General features: G+C 50.3%; 2 protein-coding genes across 6 annotated transcripts; one reads left to right on the top strand and one right to left on the bottom strand.

The window, feature by feature from the left end:
- The first annotated feature begins 9,078 nt into the window (after positions 1 to 9,078).
- Positions 9,079 to 16,378, top strand: TESK1 (testis associated actin remodelling kinase 1). The gene is made up of 10 exons (XM_032307378.1): positions 9,079 to 10,748; positions 10,882 to 11,003; positions 11,133 to 11,181; positions 11,684 to 11,830; positions 12,139 to 12,221; positions 12,391 to 12,481; positions 12,731 to 12,814; positions 12,967 to 13,056; positions 13,192 to 13,306; positions 13,641 to 16,378. Exons 1-10 carry the CDS (start codon positions 10,530 to 10,532, stop codon positions 14,525 to 14,527), a joined length of 1,887 nt encoding a protein of 628 aa, XP_032163269.1. The 5' UTR covers positions 9,079 to 10,529; the 3' UTR covers positions 14,528 to 16,378.
- On the bottom strand, positions 14,770 to 22,200 carry CD72 (CD72 molecule). 5 transcript variants are annotated; one of them, XR_004277410.1, is made up of 10 exons: positions 21,948 to 22,195; positions 21,749 to 21,856; positions 21,059 to 21,130; positions 20,380 to 20,469; positions 19,716 to 20,051; positions 17,041 to 17,186; positions 16,288 to 16,406; positions 15,423 to 15,569; positions 15,090 to 15,140; positions 14,770 to 15,057 (listed from the first exon to the last, which is right to left on the bottom strand). XR_004277410.1 is itself a non-coding variant. In XM_032307400.1 (9 exons), exons 1-9 carry the CDS (start codon positions 22,027 to 22,029, stop codon positions 15,051 to 15,053), a joined length of 1,011 nt encoding a protein of 336 aa, XP_032163291.1. In that variant the 5' UTR covers positions 22,030 to 22,199; the 3' UTR covers positions 14,770 to 15,050. The 5 variants fall into 5 exon arrangements, 4 of the variants coding, with proteins under 4 accessions (XP_032163291.1, XP_032163292.1, XP_032163289.1 ...); XM_032307400.1 differs by lacking the exon at positions 15,423 to 15,569 and having other exon boundaries at positions 21,948 to 22,199; XM_032307398.1 differs by lacking the exon at positions 14,770 to 15,057 and having other exon boundaries at positions 15,063 to 15,140.
- Positions 22,201 to 22,764: the final 564 nt, after the last annotated feature.

Genomic DNA, 22,764 nt, shown 5'->3' with positions numbered 1-22,764 from the left:
GACTAAACTAAAATTCTTAAACTAGAATGTTTAAGAAATTAGGAAAACTAGAATTATATGCTAAAAAATATTAGCTTAAACCAAAGATAGTAAAAGAGGAACAAACACATCAAAAGGGACAAGAGACAATGAAAATGTATGTCCACACAAAAACCCATACACGAATCTTCATAGGAGCATCATTTGTAACAGCCAAAAGGTGGAAATAACCCAAATGACAATCAGCTGATGAACAGATAAACACGGTACATTCACACAATGGAATATTACTTGGCAATAAAAAAGAATGAAGTACTGATACATGCTAGCACATGCATGAAACTTGAAAACACTAGGCTGAGTGAAAGAAAGATACAAGTGCCCATATATTGCACCATTCCATATAGAAGTGTCCAGAAGAAGCAAATCTGCACAATAAGTTTTAACTAATGGCTGCCTAGGACTATGGGTGAAGGAGTCAGAGGGGGATGTAGGGAGTGACTGTCAATGGATATGAGATTTCTTCTTGGAATGATAAAAATACTCTAGAATTCATTGTGATGATTATTGCAAAACTCAGTGAATACAACAAAAACACTTTAAATTTTACACTTTAAATGGGTGAATTATATAGTATTTCAATTATATTTCAATATAAAACTAATAAAAAATTAAATTGTAAAATACCCCCCCAAAAAAACACCCAAGTCTAATAATGTAGAAGGAGGGCAGGAGGGTAGGAAGGAGGAGGGGAAGAGGGGAAGAAGAAGAAAAAAACATCAAGATCAAGTTAGATTTATTCTATAAATGCAATTAGTTTAATTTTAGAAAATTAATTAATGTATTATATCATTGCATAGAAATCTTTTCTCCCTTTCTACCATCCCCACTCTAGACAGAGTATACTTTGGGCTTGGTCATATGACTTGCTTTGGCCACTGGAATGTTGACAGAGAAGTTAGGACCCAGAGACATGGAAGCAGTTGCAAAACCATACTTGTCCTCTTACCTTTCTTCTGTCACTATGAACATGCCTAGCCTATCCGGGTGGTCCCAGGAAGAGAAACAGGTGGCACACAGCAAAACACTCTAGCCAGTCCTAGTTTAGGTGAGTTAGTCCTAGTTTATGCTGACCCCAGTCAACCCATGGATCTAGGAGAATTAGTAATTGTTTTATGCAACTGTTTTTTTTTTTTTTTTAAGATTTTATTTATTTATTTGACAGAGAGAGACAGTGAGAGAGGTAACACCAGCAGGGGGAGTGGGAGAGGGAGAAGCAGGCTTCTGGAGCAGCAGGGAGCCTGATGTGGGGCTTGATCCCAGGACCCTGGGATGATGACCCATGTCAAAGGCAGACACCCAACCAACTAGAGCCACCCAGGTGCCCCAGGTTTGTGTGTGTGTGTGTGTGTTTCTAAGATTTATTTATTGGGGCACCTGGGTGGCTTAGTTGGTTGAGTGTCTGACTCTTAATTTTGGCTCAAGTCATGATCTCAGGGCCCTGAGATTGAGCCCCTCATCAGGCTCTGCACTGAGCATGAAGCCTGCTTGAAATTCTCTCTCTCTCCCTCTACCCTTTGCCCTGCTTGCACTTTCTCTCTTTCTCAAAAAAAAAAAAAAAAAAGTTTCTCTTAAAGATTTATTTACTGGGATGCCTGGGTGGCTCAGTTGGTTAAGCGACTGCCTTCGGCTCAGGTCATGATCCCGGAGTCCCGGGATCGAGTCCCACATCGGGCTCCCAGCTCCATGGGGAGTCTGCTTCTCCCTCTGACCTTCTCCCCTCTCGTGCTCTCTCTCTCTCTCTCAAATAAATAAATAAAAAATCTTTAAAAAAAAAAAAAGATTTATTTACTTATTTGAGAGAGAGAGAGAGTGCAAGCAGGGGGAAAAGCAGAGGGAGACGAGACAAACAGACTCCCTGCTGAGTGGGAAGTCTGTCACAGGGTGAAATCAAGATTTGGATACTTACCTGACTGAGCCACACAGATGCCCCTATGCCTCTGGATGTGATTAATTACATGCCACTTTTGTGATAAGAACTAACAGGTAGGGGGTGCCTGGGTGGCTCAGTTGTTAAACATCTGCCTTCAGCTCAGGCCATGATCTCAGGGTACTGAGAAGGAGCCCTGCATTGGGCTCCCTGCTCAGTGGTTAGCCTGCTTCTCCCTCTCCCACCCCTATCCCTGCTTTTGTTCCCTCTCTCACTGTCTCTCTCTGAATGTGTCAAATAAATAAATAAATAAATATCTTAAAAAAAAAAAAAAGAACAGGTATACATAGGTACAAAAAAACCCACAGTAAAGATGAAACTTGATAGTGAAAAATCAAAAGCATTCTTTTAAAGACCAGGAACAAGATACAGGTGTCTACTGCCATTACTTCACTCAACAACTCAACATTACACCGAAGGTCTCAAGCAAAAGAACAGAAACCAAAGGTATCAATATTAGAAGAGAAAAAAACTATAGTAAAGATTTTGGGGTTTGTTTTGTTTTGTTTTTAAGATTTATTTATTATTCAGCAGAGAGAGAAAGAGGGAGGGGGAGAGAGAGAGCATGAACAGGGGGAGCATCATGTAGAGGGAGAAGCAAGTTCCCTGCTGAGCAAGAAGCCTGATGTGGGACTCAATCCCAGGACTCTGGGATCATGACCTGAACGGAAGGCAGACGCTTACCTGACTGAGCCATCCAGGCGTCCCAATAGTAAAGATTCAGATTTTGATTCTGAATAACAGAAGATTTTGAGCAGAGAAAGAAAATGAACTGACTTACACTTTAAATAGGAGTATTCTGGCTGCTGTATACACAAGAGATTATAGGGAGGCAGACACATAAGCAGAGAGACCAAAAAGGAGGCTATTGCAACAACCCAGGCAAGAGGCAGAGGTGGCTTAATTGGGTCACAGACAATGGAAATGTCAGAAGTGATCAAGATACGGATAAATTTCAAACATTTAACAGACATGATTTGTTGATACGCTGAATATGAGGTAGAGTAAAAGAGAAAAGTCAAGGATAACTCTGAATTGTCTTGCCTGAGCACCTAATGGATTAAATTTATTGAGATGGGAAAGCCTTACAGAAAAACTGGGAAAGAGGTACAAGATTCAAGAGTTCTGTTTTGTACCCATTGATTTTGAAAAGCCAATGAGAGGGGCACCTGGGTGGCTCAGTGGGTTAAAGACTCTACCTTCCCCTCAGGTCATGAGCCCAGGGTCCTGGGATGGAGCCCCACATCGGGCTCTCTGCTCCATGGGGAACCTGCTTCCTCCTCTCTCTCTGCCTGCCTCTCTGCCTACTTGTGATCTCTATCAAATAAATAAAATATTTTTTTAAAAAAAGAAAAGCCAATTAGATATCCAACTGGAGGGGGCACATAGGTGGCTCAGTTGGTTAAGTGTCCAACTCTTGGTTTTGGCTCAGGTAATGATATCATGGGACGTAGGATTGAGACCCATGTCCCACTCCCGTGCTCAGCAAGAAGTCTGCTGGAGATTCTCTCCCTCTGCTCCTCCCCACCAGGCACAAGCACACAAGCGCTCTCTCTAAAACAAATAAATCAATCTTTAAAAAAAAAAAAAAAAAAAAGAGGGGCACCTAGGTGGCTCAGTAGGTTAGAGCCTCTGCCTTGAGCTTGGGTTGTGATCCCAGGGTCCTGGGATTGAGCCCCGCATCAGGCTCTCTGCTTGGCGGGGAGTCTGTTTCCCTCCCCCACCGCCTGCCTCTCTGCCTACTTGTGATCTCTGTCAAATAAATAAATAAATAAAATCTTTAAAAAAATAAAAATAAAATAAAAAAAGATATGGGGTGCCTGGGTGGCTCAGTTGGTTGAGCATCTGCCTTTGGCTCAGGTCATGATCTCAGGATTCTGGGATTGAGCCCCGTATCAGGCTCCCCACTCAGTGGGGAGTCTGCTTGACCCTCTCCCTCTGCCCCTCCCTCAACTTGTGCACTCACTCTCTCTCTCTGTCTCAAATAAATAAAATCTTAAAATAAAAATAAAAGATACCAACTGGAGCTGATGAGTAAGCAACTGACTATAGGAGCTGAGTTCAGAGGAAAGGTGGGAGAGAAAATGGGAGTTTTTAGCATATGAAGAGTAGTTAAAGCCATGTAGTTAATGGAATGACCTGCCACATAAGTGTGTAGAAAGAAGAGCAGATGTCCAGTGATGGAGCCCTGGGTATGTCACTGCTTAGAGATCAGGAAGATCTAGAAGACCAGCAAAAGAGACCTAGAAGAAAAAGCCAATAAAATATGAGGAGAATCAAGAAATGAAATGAAGAAAGTAATTCAAGATGTGATAATGGTATTTTGGTTACACAGAAATGACCTTAGGAGACAATTCTAATGAAGTGCCATGATGTCTATAAGTTATTTTCAAATGCTACAATAAGGGGCACCTGGGTGGCTCAGTGGGTTAAAGCCTCTGCATTCAGCTTGGGTCGTGATCCCAGGGTCCTGGGATCGAGCCCTGATCCTCCTCTCTCTCTGCCTGCCTCTCTGCCTACTTGTGATCTCTGTCTGTCAAGTAAATAAAATCTTTACAAAAAATGCTACAATAAAAGTGTATTATATTCTGTCAGATCACACACCATATACCATATTAGAGACACACAAAGAGAACAAACAGCAAAATGTTAACAATTGTTGAGCCTAAATGAAGGTACACAGGTATTCACTGTACATTTCTTCAACTTTTCTTCATGTTTGAATTTTCAGAGAATAAAATTCTCTGAATAAAGAGATAGTAGAGGGGACTGTTTTGAGAAGAATACGTAATTGACTGTATTCACAAAACTGCTCTTCCTAGACCAAATAATCTTATATTCATAGTAGCCAAACTGTGGTCTCTAAATACCATTTCTAACTAAAAGTAACTATGAATCATTAGAAGAAATAGCTGATACCAGTTCTAGTCTAGGAGTGCACAAAATGAGCCTGGAACATTTTACCATATCAAATAGGAAGAAACCTTAAGGGTTGTGTCAAAAGGACTCACTCCCACTGGCCAAAACGGGACAATTTAAAAATGATAAAAACAGAGCACCTGGGTGGCTCAGTGGGTTAGGCCGCTGCCTTCGGCTCAGGTCATGATCCCAGGGTCCTGGGATCCAGTCCTGCATTAGAGAGGGGGGGGGGGAGAGAGCGAGCACAGGCAGACAGAATGGCAGGCAGAGGCAGAGGGAGAGGCAGGCTCCCTGCTGAGCACACTGAACATGGAGCCTGCTTAAGATTCTCTCTCCCCCTCCCTATGCCCCTGTCTGCTCATATGCTTTCTCTAAACAAAAAAAAATAAAAACCCTGACATTTAAAAAAAAAACTTACTTTTCAAGGATGCAAGGGAACCAACTCACTAAAAGCTGGGAAAATAAAAAGGAAACAAGCATTTTTCTTGCCTTTCCTACATGAAATATGTCTCTGCATAACAAACAGGTATAGAAAAATTTCTCTTTGTAGAGGAAGGAAGGAAGAGTAGAATGAGTATTGTTTTCTAATTCCTACATTCCCCCAGGGGAAAAGTGGCAATGTCTTGAGACATTTTTGATGTCACAACTAGAGGAGCTGCTACTGGCATCCAGTGGGTAGAGGCCAGGGATGTCGCTAAACATCCTACAGTGCACAGACAGCCACCTAACAATAAAGGATTATCTGCCCCCAGGGCACCTGGGTGGCTCAGTTGGTTAAGTGGCTGACTTTGGCAGGTCATGATCCCAGGGTGCAGAGATCAAGCTCCCATATTGGGCTCCTTGCTCAGCAGGGAGCCTGCTTCTCCCTCTGCCTGCGCCTCCCCCGCTTGTCGTTTCTCTCTAACAAATAAGTGAAATCTTTTAAAAAATAAAAATGAAAAGATTTAAGAGATGTATCAGCTGCGAAGTATGGACCTTATTTGGATTTTGATTCAAACAATTTTTTTAAACTAAACATAAGACATTGGGGGAAATGTGAGCAAATAGATACTTGATATTAAGGAATTGGGGGGGGGGGTTAGATGTAACATGGTACTGTGATTTTGTTTTAAAGAAGAATTCTTGGGACACCTGGGTGGCTCAGTTGGTTGAGCAGCTGCCTTCGGCTCAGGTCATGATCCCAGCGTCCCGGGATCGAGTCCCACATCGGGCTCCTTGCTCAGCAGGGAGCCTGCCTCTCCCTCTGCCTCTGCCTGCCATTCTGTCTGCCTGTGCTCGCTCTCTCCCCCCCTCTCTCTCTGATAAATAAATAAAATCTTTTAAAAAAAAAAAAGAATTCTTATCTTTTAGAGGTAACATATTGAAATATTTATTGATGAAATGCTATATCAGAAATATACACCAAATAATTAGGTGAGGGGAGAGCACAGGGGTACAGAGTATGTATGAAACAAGATTGGCCAAGAATTGATCATTGGAGAATCACTGGCACAAAAGGTACATAAAAGCAGGTACTTTCACTTCAGCCAGGTCATTTATGTCAACAACACAACTGAGGCAGGGGTAAGTGATTTTTTTTTAAGATTTTATTTATTCATTTGACAGACAGAGATCACAAGAAGGCAGAGAGGCAGGCAGAGAGAGAGGGGGAAGCAGGTTCCCCGCCAAGCAGAGAGCCTGATTCAAGACTCGATCCCAGGACTCTGGGATTGTTACCTGAGCTTAAGGTAGAGGTTTTAACCCACTGAGCCATCCAGGCATGAGTGATTTAGTGCAAGGCTCTCCACAAATGGTCTTACAGAGGTAAATAAAGGTTCATTGTTCTATTCTCAACTTGTTCTTATTTTCATGTTTGACATTTTCCCATCATAAAAGTCTGAAAAACAAAAACAAAAGGATCTTCTAATAGCCTAACTTGAGCAATACTTAAAATTTATCTTAGCAGGGGGCGCCTGGGTGACTCAGTGGGTTAAAGCCTCTGCCTTCAGCTCAGGTCGTGATCCCAGGACCCAGGGATCGAGCCCCACATCCGGCCCTCTGCTCAGCAGGGAGCCTGCTTCCTCCTCTCTCTCTGCCTACTTGTGATCTCTGTCTGTCAAATAAATAAATAACATTTTAAAACAAATTTATCTTAGCAGATCCCTCTACATTTAATACTATTCAATACATTTAATGCTATTCATTATTCCACTTTCCCTAAATTCCCCATTCCTTAGCACCAGCCTCTCTAGATTCTCTTCCTATCTTTCACCTTGTTTCTTTTCAGTCTCCTTCATGAAATTCTCTTCATCTATCCACCATTTATATATATAATATATATGTATATATTATATATATATCCATCTCTTCATCTATCCATTATATATATATATATATATATAATTTATTTCAGAGAGAGAAAGCACACAAGTAGGCTGAGGGGCAGAGGGAGAGGGGAAAAAAAGACTCCCTGTTAAGCCTGATACAGGGCTTGATACCAGGACCCTGGGATCATGACCTAAGCTGAAAGCAGACACCTGACTGAGCCACCCACCCTCCCTTTTAATGTTGGTGTTCCCCAGGATTCTTGCCAGCCCATTTCTCCTCTATACACCCTACTTGGATGATGGCATCTGCCTTCAAAGTTTCCTTTATCATCACCCCTTTCCTTATGGCAATCATCTGTCTTCCCCCACCCAACCTTTTCTCCTTCTGGGTTCTTTATCCCAGTTGATATCATACAGTCATCTAAGCTACAAACATAAAAATGATCTTGGCCAGAGTGCCTGCCTGGCTGGCTCAGTTGGTTAAGCATCTGCCTTCCGCTCAGGTCACTGGGCTGGAGCCCCTGCATCAGGTTTTCCCCACCACCTCTGCCCACCCCTAACCGTATTCTCTCTCTCTCTCAAATAAAAAATTACAGTCTTAAAAAAAAAAAAAAAAAGTACTGGCTGTTGCTCCTTCTTTACCCTGAACTGACTCTGGATACTAAATCAATCAGCAAGTTTTCCAATATTAGTTGACTGTTTCCTCCTCTCCTTCCCTATTATCCCTATCCTAGTTCAGTCTCTCATCCTCTCCTGACTCCAGCATTGGCAAGTCTCGTTGCTTCCATACAACCACCACAATGATCTTTCTAGAACAGGATCCCGGCTCCTCTGCTTAGAGTTATTACCACCAACAACAGTAACTTTCAAATTTAGATAAAGATACAAGTGAATTAAATTATTATAATACTATTTTAACAAAATGAAGCATAAAGTGCTAGTGTTTATAGATCTCAAACAGCTATAGAAACCAAACTTACAAATTAAGTAGTTGTGGATGCTAACATTAAGATAATGAATGAGTTTGTTTTGCTGAGACCGAACGGTCTCTGGAAGAATGAGTATGAGGCACAAAGTCCAGGCATAGGTTGTTCTCAAGACTGGCCTGGCTCCACGGGCTCTAGAACGACCATGAATCTTGCCCATTCTCTCTCCAAACCTGTGAGAAACCTTCAGTTGCACAGGGCATGGGCACAGCCTCTAGCCTTCTCTCCACCCTGGGGCACCGTTTGTAATCTAAGACTGTTTTCTCTACTCAATATAATTGGACAATTAAATAGAACTCGGCTCCAACTCTCATAAACAGGATTCTTGTCAGAAGGCGAGCACCCACACGGATGCGGACTGGGCTTGTATAAATTTCCTTTCCATCTTACCACAAAAATAGACATGGAGTACTTGAGAATTTTTTAAAAGAATTCAGCCTTGAGTGAGAATTTTTTTTTTAAGATTTTATTTATTTATTTGACAGACAGGAGATCACAAATAGGCAGAGAGGCAGGCAGAGAAAGAGGAGGAAGCTCACTCCCCGCTCAGCAGAGAGCCCGATGCGGGGCCCGATCCCACGACCTGAGCCAAAGGCAGTGGCCCAACCCACTCAGCCACCCAGGCGCCCCTTGAGTGAGAATTTTTGATAAGAATTCAGACTTGCTCCCTCAAGCTCTGTCCCAGCGCTTTTGGTTCCGGAGACTTGCAGCGCCCACTCCCGCCGCCCTCCATTCCGCCGCTAGGTGGCAAGCTGCTCAGTGCCGCCCATAACAGCTTGCCCGGTAGGCGTCCGTCGGATCCAGAGACGTCACTCATCCCTGGCAATAATTGGCTAGTTCGCCAGCGGAGAACCGGAAGCGTTTGGGACGGCTGTGCGCAGCGCGCGCGCATTCAGGGCCCAGCGCCCCCTTAAAAAAAAAAAAGACCAGCTGCAGCTCCTCCTCCAGCCTGAGGGGGCAGACCGGATTCCTACCAGGCGGAGAGCGGAACCTCCTGAGAGGGGTCACACAGATAAGGGCTGGGCCACACTGAGGGGAGGAGTCACGTTGAAAGGCGGGGTCACAATGACCCGTGGAGTCACTCCGAGAGGTGGGGTCTCTCATTGTGTGGGAGGAACAGACAGAAGGGTGTCGCACTGAGGGGTTCTGGCACACACTGACGGTGGCAGAATCGTATTGAGGAACGGTCCCTCTGAAGGGAGGGTCTCACTAAGGAGGAGAGGGGTCTCCGAAGGGAAGTCTCCCGGAGGGGCGGGTTTTTGCCGAGGGGGCGGAATCCCACGGAAGGCGGGGCTTCCGGGCAGGTGGAGGCTTCTCTGCAGAGGGATAGGGCCGTTTGGAGGAAAGAGTAAGAGGAAGGTTCAGGCTGGGTGGTCACCGGGCGGATACACCTTTCTTCTTTAGAACTTTATTCGAGGGAGGCGGGATGGAATAAGGAGGTGTGGGGCCACACCAGGGACAGGAGGGCCGCGGGCTCACTATATAGGCCTGAGGCATCACCACCGCCCGAGAAGGGGAAAGTGTCAGGGAATCCAGAGGTGTTGGGGTCGAGACCTGGGAAATGGGCAGGCTGGGCCAGAGCGGAGGCCAGGCAGGTAGGCGGGTTGCTGGGCTACCTCCGATTGTGGCTGGCCGGGAAGGGTCTACTTTTCTGCCCTGCTGGCCGTCGGAGTCCAGGAATCCGGCGGCTTCCTGAGCCCGGCTTTCCTCAGACAGTGGCCTGAGGGTGGGAGGAGAGAAAGGACTCCCAGGGCAGCTAAAAGACGTTTGAGCTGCGCGTACGCACAATCAGCCCATAATTTCCTTCAGTTATTCAGCTCGGGCCTGAACTTATTTGGTCCCGACGTCCCGGACCCACTCGCCTCTGGTGTCTCGGCCACCGGTTGGGGGTTGCGTACCTGAGGGGGCGTGGCCGCTGCCCGTGGGCCGGGCTGGAAGGAGTTAAGCGGAGGCCCGGCTCAGCCCCGCCCCCGGCAGGCCGCGGAGCCTGAGCCCCAGCGGCGAAGCGGAGCAGCGGTCGCCAGCCCGCCCGCCCGCCCGCCAGCCCGCCTCCGCCTGCGGGGAGCCCGCCCGCCTGCCCGCCGGCGCCCAGGAGAGCCACCGCCACCGCCCGGCCCAGGCCCAGGCCCAGGCCCTGCGCAGAGCGAAGCGGAGCGGCGTCTACCCGGGCCCTGCAAACCGGCGCGGCGGGGGCGGGCCCAAGACCTGCCGCGGATCTTCCATTCTCCAGGGCGGGAGCGGGAGCTCCGGCGTCCCGGATCGGGCTCGGCGCACGCCCATGGCAAGCGCGGCCTGCCCGGGCCCCGGGGACCCTGCCATGTGAGGCAGGCCCGGGCTGGGGGCCCGGCCATGGCCGGGGAACGGCCCCCACTGCGGGGCCCTGGGCCAGGGCCGGGAGAAGCGCCGGGGGAGGGGCCCCCGGGACCGGGGAGTACGGGTGGAGGCCCGGGCCGGGGCCGCCCCTCCTCCTACCGGGCTCTCCGCAGCGCCGTCTCCAGCCTGGCGCGCGTGGACGATTTCCACTGCGCGGAGAAGATCGGGGCCGGCTTCTTCTCTGAGGTCTACAAGGTAGGATCATCAGAGAGGGCAGATGGGCGGGACCGAGCCATAGACGCGAGGCTGGAGCTAAGGGGCCCAGACCCGGACGACCCGCGCGACCTGGCGGATCTGCCCGGGACTCGCCAGCCTATGCCGCCCCCAGGTTAGGCACCGACAGTCAGGGCAAGTCATGGTGCTGAAAATGAACAGACTCCCCAGTAACCGGGGAAACACGCTACGGGAGGTGCAGCTGATGAACCGGCTCCGACACCCCAACATCCTAAGGTGAGCGGCCCCAGCCGCTTGCTGAGAAGCTTGCTGGGAGAAAAGGAAAGATCCCGCGGGAAAAGTGGGAACTGCAGAGGGGCCTGGACTCTTAAAGCCTATCCTCCTATCTTCTTCATCTTCTTCCAGGTTCATGGGGGTCTGTGTGCACCAGGGGCAGCTGCACGCTCTTACAGAGGTGAGGATGGGCCAGGAAAGGGGACCCCCACCACCACCAAAGGGAGAGAGTGTCAGCGCCCGGTGCATTTGCTAAGGAATAATGAAAGGCAGCAGGACCCCCTCCCATGAGAGGCTTCCCTGAACTTCCCTTTGGGCTAACCACAAATAAAATTCCTCCATTGGTCACATTTTCTAGATGCGCTTTAACAAGTACTGTCCAGTAGAACTTTCTGCAGTGATGGAAATGTTCTGCAGCTACATGTGGCTAGGGAGCAGTAGAAATATGACCAGTAGAAATATGACTGAGGAACTAAATGTTTAATTTTATTTAAACTTAATAATTTAAATAGTTGCACATGACTTGGAAGGACAGCCCTAGAACGTGAGTGGGAGACTCTAGAGCACAGACTCCCCGTTCTGACCTTTGTGATCCTTCTTAGTGTCCCCTGGCCTATAAGTGGGAGACGTAGAGTACCGGCGGAAACCTTGATGTTGATTCCCCTTCTCCCCCTATACCTCAGTATATGAATGGGGGGACCCTGGAACAGCTGCTCAGCTCCCCAGAACCCCTGTCCTGGCCAGTCAGGCTCCACCTGGCTCTGGACATTGCCCGGGGCCTGCGGTACCTGCATGCCAAAGGTGTATTCCACCGAGACCTAACATCCAAGGTAGGCTGGCCAGGTGGGTGGAGGCATGAAAGGGGATTCAGGTGTGGATTGGAGTGTGGATAGTAGACATGTTAGGATGTCCAGAGTAGCAAGGCACTGGAGAATGGGGACTGGGATGACAGGGAGCTCTGAGGGGCAGAGTACCATGCTATGTTTGGAGTGATGATGTTGAAAGATTGGGGTGCACTGGAGAACTGGGAGGTCAGAGGGGGTTGGAGTTACTCTGGAGTGACAGGGCTTTGGGGTATATATTGGGAGAACAGAAAACAGAAGGTGATGGGTGTGTGGGGATGCTGTATGTATATCAGAACTGTCTGATCCGGCGGGAAGACCGAGGCTTCACGGCTGTTGTGGGTGACTTCGGGCTGGCTGAAAAGATTCCTGTGTATAGGTGAGGTGAATGCCCTTGTACCCCCCCAAACTTTCTAGAAGGTCCCTATCTAAATGAAGCCCCCAGAGACATATCCTTTGGAGTGGGGAGGGAGCTGACCTCCTCCCCTTTTGTTTAGGGGGGTTATCTGAGTGGGATGTCTCTGATCACTCTGCCCCTACCCCTGCAGGGAAGGGGCAAGAAAGGAGCCATTGGCTGTGGTAGGTTCCCCTTACTGGATGGCTCCAGAGGTGTTGCGGGGTGAGCTGTATGATGAGAAGGTAAGACATCAATCCTTCAGATTCCAAGGCCTTCCAGAGACCCTTGAGATATTTCATAGGGCCCCATCCCAAGTTCTTCAACAGCCATATTGAATATTTAGGAGACCCCCAAATCCTCCTTTGCCCCCTCATAGGGACCCCTCCAATGCATGAAACGATCATGACTTCCCCCAAATTCTGACATATTCTGACAAAATTCTGACATGAAAACCATCAGTTCCTCCCGTTGACATTCTCTCCTCCCCCCAGGCCGATGTCTTTGCCTTTGGTATTGTCCTCTGTGAGCTCATTGCACGAGTACCTGCGGACCCAGATTACCTACCCCGAACTGAGGTGAATAATGTCTCCAGTTTCGAAAATGGGGAGCTCCAGACTGGGCAGCTTATAACTGGGGAGGGATCCCTGGAGGTTAAGGTCCTGATTGGGGGTCAGAAGGAGAACCCAAGGAAGGCTGACTTGAAGACCCCTTCTCTCTGTCCCTGCAGGACTTTGGCCTGGATGTGCCTGCTTTCCGGACCCTGGTAGGGGATGACTGCCCACTGCCCTTCCTGCTCCTGGCCATCCACTGCTGCAGTGTAAGAGCCTCTCTCTCCCTGCCCACCACCCCCATCTATCAGCTGCAAGGCTTTCCTGCTCCAGGTGGTGGGAAGAAAATGTAGGGACTCTCTTTTCGAGCACGGAGTGAAGCTATCCCGGTCTCTACCCATCAGATGGAACCTAGCACTCGTGCTCCCTTCACTGAAATCACCCAGCATCTGGAATGGATCCTGGAGCAGCTGCCTGAGCCAGCCCCCCTCACCAGAGCTTCCCTGACACACAATCAGAGTAAGTGAGCATGACCTTGGCGCAACTAAACTCTTTTTGCCTCTTCCTTAGAACTCAAGGGATTAAGACTAATGTATTTATTAGTTGAGAGGGTTGGGGAGGGGGGTGTGAAAGGACATCTTAAATAAAATATTTTCAAATTCTAGAACCAAGAGAGGGGAAGAGGGAAAGGAGAGGTGAAGGAGGGCTGGAGGTGATATCGCCCCCTGTCTAAAATACCCAGGGGGACTCCCTTTTGTAAGCTGTAGTCCCACCAGCCTCCTGGTGAATAATGAGGCCTCAAGGAGCCATGATCAACGCTGAGAACAGTAACCACAGACTTCTCTGTCTACAGGGTCTGTTTCAAGAGGGGGTCCCTCTGCCACCCTTCCTAGGCCAGACCCCCGGCTTTCCCGAAGCCGGTCAGACCTCTTCCTGCCCCCATCACCAGACTCACCCCCCAACTGGGGGGACAATCTGACTCGAGTCAATCCCTTCTCACTCCGGGAAGACCTCCGGGGAGGCAAGATCAAGCTGTTGGACACACCTAGCAAGCCAGTTACCCCCCTGCCCCTTGTTCCACCATCACCACTGCCCTCCTCGCAGCTGCCCTTGGTGACCACTCCAGAGACCCTCATCCAGCCTGGGACACCTGCCCGTCGCTGCCGTTCGCTCCCATCATCCCCTGAGCTCCCCCGACGTATGGAGACAGCACTGCCAGGTCCTGGCCCTCCCAGTATGGGCCCCTCGGCTGAAGAAAGAATGGAGTGTGAGGGCAGTAGCCCTGAGCCAGAACCCCCAGGACCAGCTCCCCAGCTGCCCCTGGCCGTGGCCACAGACAACTTCATCAGCACTTGTTCCTCGGCCTCCCAGCCCTGGTCCCCTAGATCAGGACCTGCCCTTAACAACAACCCCCCAGCTGTGGTGGTGAACTCCCCACAAGGCTGGGCTGGGGAGCCGTGGAACCGGGCTCAGCATAGCCTGCCCCGGGCGGCAGCCCTGGAGCGGACAGAACCCTCGCCGCCCCCTTCAGCTCCCCGGGAGTCTGATGAGGGGCTACCCTGCCCTGGCTGCTGTCTTGGCCCTTTCAGCTTTGGCTTCCTATCCATGTGCCCCCGCCCCACACCAGCTGTTGCCCGCTACCGCAACCTGAACTGTGAGGCGGGCAGTCTCCTCTGCCACCGAGGGCACCATGCCAAGCCTCCCACACCCGGCCTGCAGCTGCCCGGGGCGCGCTCTTAGCAGTGGGGCCTGTGGTCTCTGGCCTCCAACTTTGGCCTTCAGGATGCCCTGTGAGGACGGAGCACACATGTTGGACAGTGCCAGCCCCAGCAGGGCTGACCGGCTCTTCTCCCCATGTAGGGGAACCTCAGCATGGACTTAAGGGACAGAACATTTCCTGTCTAGCCCCTGGGCCTGCTCTCCCATGGGCGATCACTGAACCAGACAAAGCATTGCTGACACATGAGACTAACACGTGCAAATTATTTAAAAATATTTCAATAAAACTGCCTGGCTGGCTCCGGGCTGCCCCTATCCACTCAGCCCATGCGCCCTCCTCCACCCCCCTGCAGTGCCACTATGGGAAGTTTTTGGGGAGGCCAAAATCTCTTCTAGTGACTTCTTCACCAGTTTCCCAGGAACAGTCCAGCTTCTGGGACAGGATTTCAAGCAGGCAACAGGCTGGCTAGAAGTGTTGGGCATGGATCAGCCCTTGGCTAGGCACTGCCCAGGCAGAGTGAGAGAACGCTAGAGGGAGATGATCTTAGGGCCTGCAAACTCTAGAGGGAGATGATCTTAGGGCCTGCAAACTGCAGTTAGGGTGAAGGGTGCAGGCTTCTGTTGGCATGAGTACCTGTAAGAGTAAAGCACCAGTGAGGTCCGCAGTAGACTACTACTAAGAACATTCATCCAGCTCCTCCTACCTCCCTGGACAGCTGAACCCCCAGCCTCCCTTCAGTTCCAGAACTTCCCTGCTGAACACCCTCCTTCATAAGCAGACCAAGACCCTGAAGGCTATGGAAGTGACCATTGCTCTCAGGAATTAGTTTTACCTCTGGCTTCTGAGCCCCTGCTTTTAAGTTCCTTTCCCTCCCTGCTCCCTGACCCCCATGCCTCAGTGGGTGGTCATGCTTACCCAACTCAGGGCAAAAAGTGGTCCCTATCAGGGTGCTTGAAAGCTGTCATCTCACAGATGCAGGGAAGAAGAGAAGTACAGTCATCCGTCTGTATTCTTAGCCACCTGCTTTGTACCTTAAAACAGCTTGAGCTTTGACTGTAATACCTAAAGATTGGTGAGGTAGAACTGGGACAAGGCCTGCCTCTCCTCTCCCACCCTGCCTTCGCTCCCCTTGCTCCCCTTGCCCTGCGTTAAACACCGTGAAGTCCTAATTTGCCCTACCTGCCTAAGGCCACGTTTGGGTATGGTTCAGGGACAGATGGCTACTCTAACAAAGAGGCTTTAGAACCAGGGGAGGAAAAAAGTCACCCAAAATATTAAAGATGGAAACTCCATAGGGAACGTAGGAGATGACTGCCTATTTCAGGGTTCCTGGAGTTGATTTTCAAAGTTGACCCACTGCTCCCTTCCCGGAGGGAACTATAGTGCCCCCAAAAGGCCCTGACTGAGAACGTGCCATCTCAGTTTGGGTAGCCCTGTCAAGGGATGGGAAATTGAATGCCAGGGTTCATGAGCTGTGAAGTCCTAGCTAATGCCTCAGCTTCTCCCTCTGAGAGAAAAACAACATAGGTCCCAATCTAGTAACTTAAAAAAAAAAAAAAATTGCTTGGGACTGCCAGGTACTGGAAAGGCGCCAGAGAAGACTGTCCTAAAGAGTTTTAAGTAAAGGAAACAGACAAGTAGGCAATTACAATACTGACTTGTGAAAGAATTTTGGGAGCAGGACCTCCCAAAACTTTGGGGACAGGAGGAGAATCTCATTACTATGTCTATATGAAGGAGCTATGGGGTTGAGTATACCCAGAAGTCCTAACAGACTTACCCAGTGCCTCGTTTGCCTTGAGCCTGCTGCCGCCTCTTAGCAAAGCTGTAATTAGTCCAAAATGAACCAGGTGGGCTAATTTGCATCAACATCTTACTTTCGCTGTTATGGTCTGTAACCTGAGGGGAGAATCAGAGGAGAGGTATTTGGAGAATGATGAGAAATATTCCAGTGCGAGGGGCCGGGGCAGGGGTGCAGTGTAGGGAGTGGGGAATGTGGGCCAATGAAAAAATGAGCTCTATGGGGGAGGTCTCGGCTTTGACAAGAGGACTATTTCTGACTGGCACAAGACATCAGCTCCTTGGGGGCCTGTCCCTGTGGCCTTCAAGTGCCACCTTGCAGATGCAAGCTCGCCCTTCAGTTCACCCCCCAGCTGGTGAAGAATTTCTGCCAGCCTTTGAAAGAGGAGTCATTCCATGGACTGCTGTGGTCATAAAGCGTCAATCCCAACAATCCAGCCCCCCAGATATGGGACCTCTGCCTGAGAGGCCATGAGAGACAAAGACGCTGTTAAGCAGCCCTGGAGAGTTGACCAGAAAGTTGAGATGAGAAACAGGTTCAAGTAAAGATAGTTCATGAGCTTCAACTCTCGTGCCAACTCCGGCCAGTTGGTAGGGGCCGCCTGGAGCACTGTGCTGAGAAGCTGCCGGAAAAGGAACGCGCGCCCTGTGTGCACCGCCATTCCTGACTCGCTGACACATATCCCTTCGCCCAACAGTACCCACTACAGTCTGCGAATAAGGGGATGCTTACCAAATAATAAGAAATGTCACTGAACGTGGCCAGGTCGGAGGACAGAGATTGACAGTAGTTTCGGCTCTCCCCCCAACTTCTCTCGGTGTATGAGATGTAAAAGCAACTCCTCTCATTCAGTATCCATCCCACGGGACAGCAGGAATCTATAAACCAGAAAGAATGTAACAGCATAGCCCAGACCCAGGAGGGAGATCTCTCCATTTGGGACAAAAGTGATGATTCCTCAGTCTGGTTGCTAACAGTGCCCGCCTTGGTCTAGTCCCAGCACCTTCACTGGCTTCTAGCCCTTCACCTTTGCAATCTGTCTTTGGCCTCCCCTGGTAATGCCATTCCTATGCATATTTAGTAAAAGTCTTTAATATTCACAACAGCACTCCTTAACAGTCTGGGAGGTTTATTTTAATAGGGTGGTGGTAATATTCCCAATTTCTGAATGATTGCAGTCCCCCCCCCCCCCCCCCCGACCTTACACTTTGGTTGACCTGACCTGGGCTCCTGTAAGTGTTCAATCAACCTCATCATCATTTCAATCGCTCCCTAAAGCATTCCTCACTGCATATTCAAAACTTGCCCACACCCTCCAAGCTGCTAGCCACCTCCTTCCCTCTCTCTCCACTTCCACAAGCAAAAACCTTGGTTCCTGTTCTGAAATTGACAAGACGCTTGATGTGAACTCTCTCCGTTTCCCTCCCTTGCACCCCAAAAACTCTTCTCTGTTCCACTGTTCCTGGCTATGTCTAAGCAATAAACATCCCTCTTTCTTTCACAGCCCATACACCAATCTGTGCTCCTGATCCCAACCCACCTGTCTCTTTGCTTTGTTCCAGGAATCCTACCTGGGACACTCAAAGATCCTTCCTTCCTTCCCCAGCTCCCTCTCTTCCGTCTACATTGTCTCGTGTCCTCACCCAGGTACCCTCTTGAGTTTCTGTCCTATGGCAACTAAAGGAATACAAAGTCAGTGTAGCCAAATGGAAGAGGGTGAGAGGCTAAGTGGCCTGCTGAAAGGTAGGCAGGGACCTTGGAAGCCAGGCTAAAGCTTTTTAAAAAAAAAAAATTTTCTATATTACAGGGAAGAGTAAGTCAATGTAGCTTTTTACATAGAGAAGTTTTGTTCACTGGCTATATCCCAAGTGCTTGGACACAGTGCTTGAACATGTAGTATGTATGCAATGACTTTTGATGTAATTAATTAACTGGAATGACATGATCAGATTTTGTTTTTAAAGAATTGCCCTGGCTTCCACATGACAAGTGGATGGGTGGGAGAGGATGAGAGATGTTTAGGAGAAATGATGCAGCAAGCTGTCACAGTGATCCTTGCAAAAAATGGGGGTGAGCAAAAATGTGAATGGATGTATAGGCTCGGTGGTGGAAAATGGAGTGGGGCACCTGCTAAAAGTGGGAGAGAGGGTGGTAGGGTAAGGAGTTCTGCACTGCTGCCAGGCAGTACCGAGTATTGGGCTGAGGTTGAGACTAGAGTTTTGGTGGCACCAAGCAGAATGATGGCACAATATGGCACACCTGGGTGCGGAAGGGGCAGTGGGGGGGCAGTTCATCCAGAGTTGAGATCTTGCCCCTCTGGTACACCAGAAGGACAACAGAACAAAAGAGTGACTGGCTGAAGTGATGGGCCCCAGAAGCCAAGAAGGGTAGAGAGAGAAGTGACAGCCAAGGCAAAGGGAGGAAAGGGGAGACAGTGAGTTGGAGGCATCAGTGAGGTTGAAGAAGTGTGGGGAAAGACTGGAGGAGGCAGCTGTGGTCCGATTGGTCTGGAATCAGCCTTCTAGCAGAAGAACAGTTCAGGTTGCTTGGGTCTGGGGTGCAGCTGAGGGAATGGGTGGCAGCACTGCCTGGGACTAAGGGTCACAGGGAATGAGAAGGCTAAAGACACAAGGGCTGGGGGTATCTGTACATCAACTCACTATCTTAAGCCTTGGGGGAGTCTCTGGATGCCCCCTGAGCTAGACAGAGCCTAACCTGGACTGTAGGTAACCAGGCCATGAACACTCTGTTTGCCTTGGGCCTGGTTCCCCACCCCGAACCTCAGCCTGCTTCTTGCACAGCCTCTCCCCTTTTCTGTGGCCCCCTCCCTCATCCCCACATACTGCCTGGGCTCCTGCCTTCAAAATAGATGAACTCTTCCCGCCAGCTCTCTCCCCAACCTTACCCCCACCCACCTCATTGTAAGTGCTGCCCACGCTTGAGAGCTTCAGCTGCCTCGACCCCACCCGCCACACTGCACCTCAGTAATCGGGATTTCTTAACACTTGGGGAATCTCAGATGTGGTGAGAAATAATTAAAGCTATAGACCCTCTCTTTAGAAAAAAGTGCAAAAAACCAGTTCCACATCCCAATTCAGGGGGTTCCCAGATAATTTGACATTGATATCAAGGGCAGAGACTTAAGTTTGGTGCCTTGAACAGTGTGATCTGTATTGCCATCTGTCTCCCTCCTTCCTCCTATAGGATCTGCCTTAGAGCTGGGTGACTCGCCCTAAATCCAGAATGCAGCTTGATTCTCCTCTCTGTTGGCCACCACTCTCATTTACTATCCCTTTCCTCCACAACTCAATGGCCCCCCAACAGAGAGATACCTGCCAGGAGTGTCTCCTCACTTCAATCCATCCCTTACAGAGACCCTCCCAACTCTTGTCTCCCAAAGTGGATACCTTCTAAGGGGCACGTGAATAAGGGCTTCAGTGTGTGGTGCATGCTGCTCAGCCTCTGCTCCAAGGTCATTCTCTGCACCTCCTTACTTTGCAAGTCCTCCTTTGTCTTCTCCATCTCAGACTGGCAGGCCTGTAACTGCTCTTGGGTAGTCTGGCAAACCTTCTCTTTCTCCTGTAGTGCTTCCTGACTCTGGGCTACTTCCCTCCTGGACCCCTGCAGATCCTCCTCCTTCTTCCCCAGCTGGGTCATCGTTAGGTGGAGCTGCTGTCGCAGGCTGCTGTTAGTGGTTTCCAGAAGCCTGTTCGTTTGCTGGAGCTGCTGAGACACCTGCAGATCTGTTTGGCCATAATGAGAGATTTGGAGGTCATCTTCAGCCATGCCCTGCCACCCTGAGACTTCAGCGTCCGTCCTTTTTCTGCTTCTTGCAAATTTTTGCAAAACAGGCTGAAATATAAGAGCTGACTGCCTAAAGCTTTAGGAGGTACTGGATTAGGAAGACACAGCACTCTAAAATAGACCCGACTAGAAACTAGTTGAAAAGCTAAGGATATGGTGGTGGTGTCTCTGGGCCCTGCCCAGGGAAAAGGGAGTTGTTGGGGAGAGTAGAGAGTAGGGGAGAAAATGGCTTGGGGTAAATGTGAAATGGGGGACAGCCATACTCACAGCGTACTCCCAGGCAGATGGCGGCCACCCCTAACAGCAGGCTGGTGAACAGCAGGCCGAGAAAGAGGTACTGCATACAGGCTGCGCGACCTTAACGAGACAGTGGGACGAAGGGCAGAGAGCCCCAGCAAAGTTTAGAGAATGAGGGGCTGGGTGGGTGGGGGATATTCAAAGAGCACCCCTCAGAGGATATGGTGCAGGTATGATGGGTTTCGTCGGTTAGTGAATTTCCTTAGGTAGCAGAAGGAAGATGTTCCAGAATAAGGGCTGGATCGTTTCTGGTAAGCACTGAGGGGCGCTACCTGGTAGGATGGGAGCTAAATCTCAGACGGCGACAGAGGACGGGGCTATGGGAATGGGACCACCGTAAAGGGGAAGGAGGGAGGATCTGGGTCAACCTGTGGAAATGATACATCTGGGTATGGGGGTCAAAGAGGCAGGGCAGGGTTCTCGGGGCTGCCCGCGCAGTCCAGAGTGCTGCTTCCCGGGCTCACTCTCGGTACGGGACACGCACACGCAGGGCCCAGCACCATGCCCTTGGGATCCCGCCAGCTCGCCCTCCGTGAACAGCCCGCGCGGCCGGGCGGGGTCGGCGCAGTCGGGGGGACGACCGCCCCGCGCGCCGAAGCACCAGCCGGGCCGCTGGGGGCGCGCGCCGCAAGGAGGGCGAGGGACTCACCCGCGAGGAGCCTCCCGGCAGCGGGTGACGTCACGGAGCTCCAGGACGCAGTTGGCTGCTCGGGGTGGAGCCCTGAGGACGCACAGAGACTCCGGTTTCCAAAAAGGGAAGACCCGGGAAATTCCCTTTTTTTCCACCCTCTCCGCCTCCACCCCTCCCTCTCCAGTCTGGCCCCAGATACCTTCTGCGACCTCCTGAGATGCTCTGGGACCCCCTTAGCACTCCCCGGATTCCCGCATCTCCACCGGGACTCTTGTGTTTCTCCGAGTCTTACTACTTTTCCGGGTCTCCCTCCTGGGTCTCTCTTTAGGTTTTACTCAGCACCCCTAAACCTTCTCCCCCAAAGTACCCTCATCCCTCTCTCCTACCCTCTTCTCTGTCCTGTAACTCCCCATTTCCCACTCGAAATCGTCTCCCCACGGGGGCTGCCTTCACGTCTCCTCGCTGAGCCCTGTCTCCGCACTGGGACTTCCACCTTGCCCCAGGAGCTTTATTCTTACCTGACTCCCATTTATCCAGGGCTCATTCTTCTCTTTCCTAAGCATCCCCTCCTTTCCCAGGGATATTGTGTACCGCCCCTCCCCCGCTTAAGAATACCGTAGAGTCCAGCTTAAGACACACACACACACCCCACACACACCCCACACACACCCTACCCCGTCAAACATATATCCTTTGGGGTCTCCATACCTGCTTTGTCCCCTACTGCAGAAGAAGCCAAGCTCAAGGGCCCACCTGAGACTGAGGGCACTTGCACATTCTCATAGGTGAGTTCCTCATCCTCATCAGTCTCTGGGTCTTGGAAGAGGAGAGAAAAGGTGGAGGTGGGGGTGCGGCCATGAGGGAGCTTGGGGATGCAAAATCAAGGAGATGCCCCTTCCACCCTTACCGTGTCCTAACCGGCTGGAGACGCTCTTCTTCAGCGGAGCCTTCACAAACCGCAGGTCAGCATAGGTGATGGCCTCAGCCATTGCCCTGAACACCTCTGCTCCCACCTGTCTCCTCCTTCTTCACCCTTGACACTCTTCCCTGGACACTCTCCCCTCTGTCCCTTCACACCCTTAGACTTTTTCTGTGACTGCACAGCTTAGTGCTTTGCCCTGTGACTTCCAGCTACAAAAGAGGAAGACGTCAGCAAGTGTCAGACTAATGGGTTCAGTGAAGCAGACTGCATCCCTGAGCCTCTGCTAAAGGGACAGGGGATGGGAAACTGAGGTCCAGAACATAGGGGTTGAGTCTGGAGGTGTCACTAGATCACTACTCAGGCCTGTTCCTTCAACCTGCCTGTGCTCCCCCCTCATGCGTCCCAGATGCACTTGGGCTGTGCTGGGCTCTCAATACGTGTCTTCCTGATCATTTACTCTGGTTTGCCCTATGCTCTTCTCTGCCCGTGCTTCTCTGTCTACGGGCTTATCCATGTGTTGTCAGAGCTCTTCTGTGCCCAGCTGAACCCAGAGGTTCTTCCAAGGTGGAGCTCCATCCTCCCCATCATACTGGGGGGTCCTAATGAGGAGCCTTTGCTCCTCATCCTGGGGTTCCCAGCAGGTATGGGCTCTCTGCAGGTAAGGAGCCTTTGATTTGGTGGAGCTCTTTTCCCTGTCAGTTTGGAGACTTTCAGGGTAGACCCAGCTCCGCTCCTGCAGTAGTCCTGCAGACTTGCTGAGGGTCTCACACACAGGGAGGTTCTCACTCCAAATCCCTTCCTG

Source organism: Mustela erminea, chromosome 12 (assembly GCF_009829155.1).
Source record: "Mustela erminea isolate mMusErm1 chromosome 12, mMusErm1.Pri, whole genome shotgun sequence".
In the NCBI taxonomy this organism is placed as follows: domain Eukaryota; kingdom Metazoa; phylum Chordata; class Mammalia; order Carnivora; family Mustelidae; genus Mustela; species Mustela erminea.
This window is presented reverse-complemented; position numbering and strand designations above follow the sequence as displayed.

What these genes read in the sequence shown, in the direction of transcription:
- TESK1 (XM_032307378.1), top strand. Translation starts at nt 10,530, where the DNA reads ATGGCCGGGGAACGGCCCCCACTGCGGGGCCCTGGGCCAGGGCCGGGA. An exon ending in AGCTGCACGCTCTTACAGAG is followed by an intron (nt 11,182 to 11,683) that starts GTGAGGATGGGC and finishes CCTATACCTCAG; the next exon opens with TATATGAATGGGGGGACCCT. An exon ending in TGGCCATCCACTGCTGCAGT is followed by an intron (nt 13,057 to 13,191) that starts GTAAGAGCCTCT and finishes TCTACCCATCAG; the next exon opens with ATGGAACCTAGCACTCGTGC.
- CD72 (XM_032307398.1), bottom strand. Translation starts at nt 22,029, where the DNA reads ATGGCTGAGGCCATCACCTATGCTGACCTGCGGTTTGTGAAGGCTCCG. An exon ending in TGCAGTAGGGGACAAAGCAG is followed by an intron (nt 21,131 to 21,748) that starts GTATGGAGACCC and finishes GTGCGTCCTCAG; the next exon opens with GGCTCCACCCCGAGCAGCCA. An exon ending in GTGACATTTCTTATTATTTG is followed by an intron (nt 16,407 to 17,040) that starts GTAAGCATCCCC and finishes TTCTCCCCTCAG; the next exon opens with GTTACAGACCATAACAGCGA.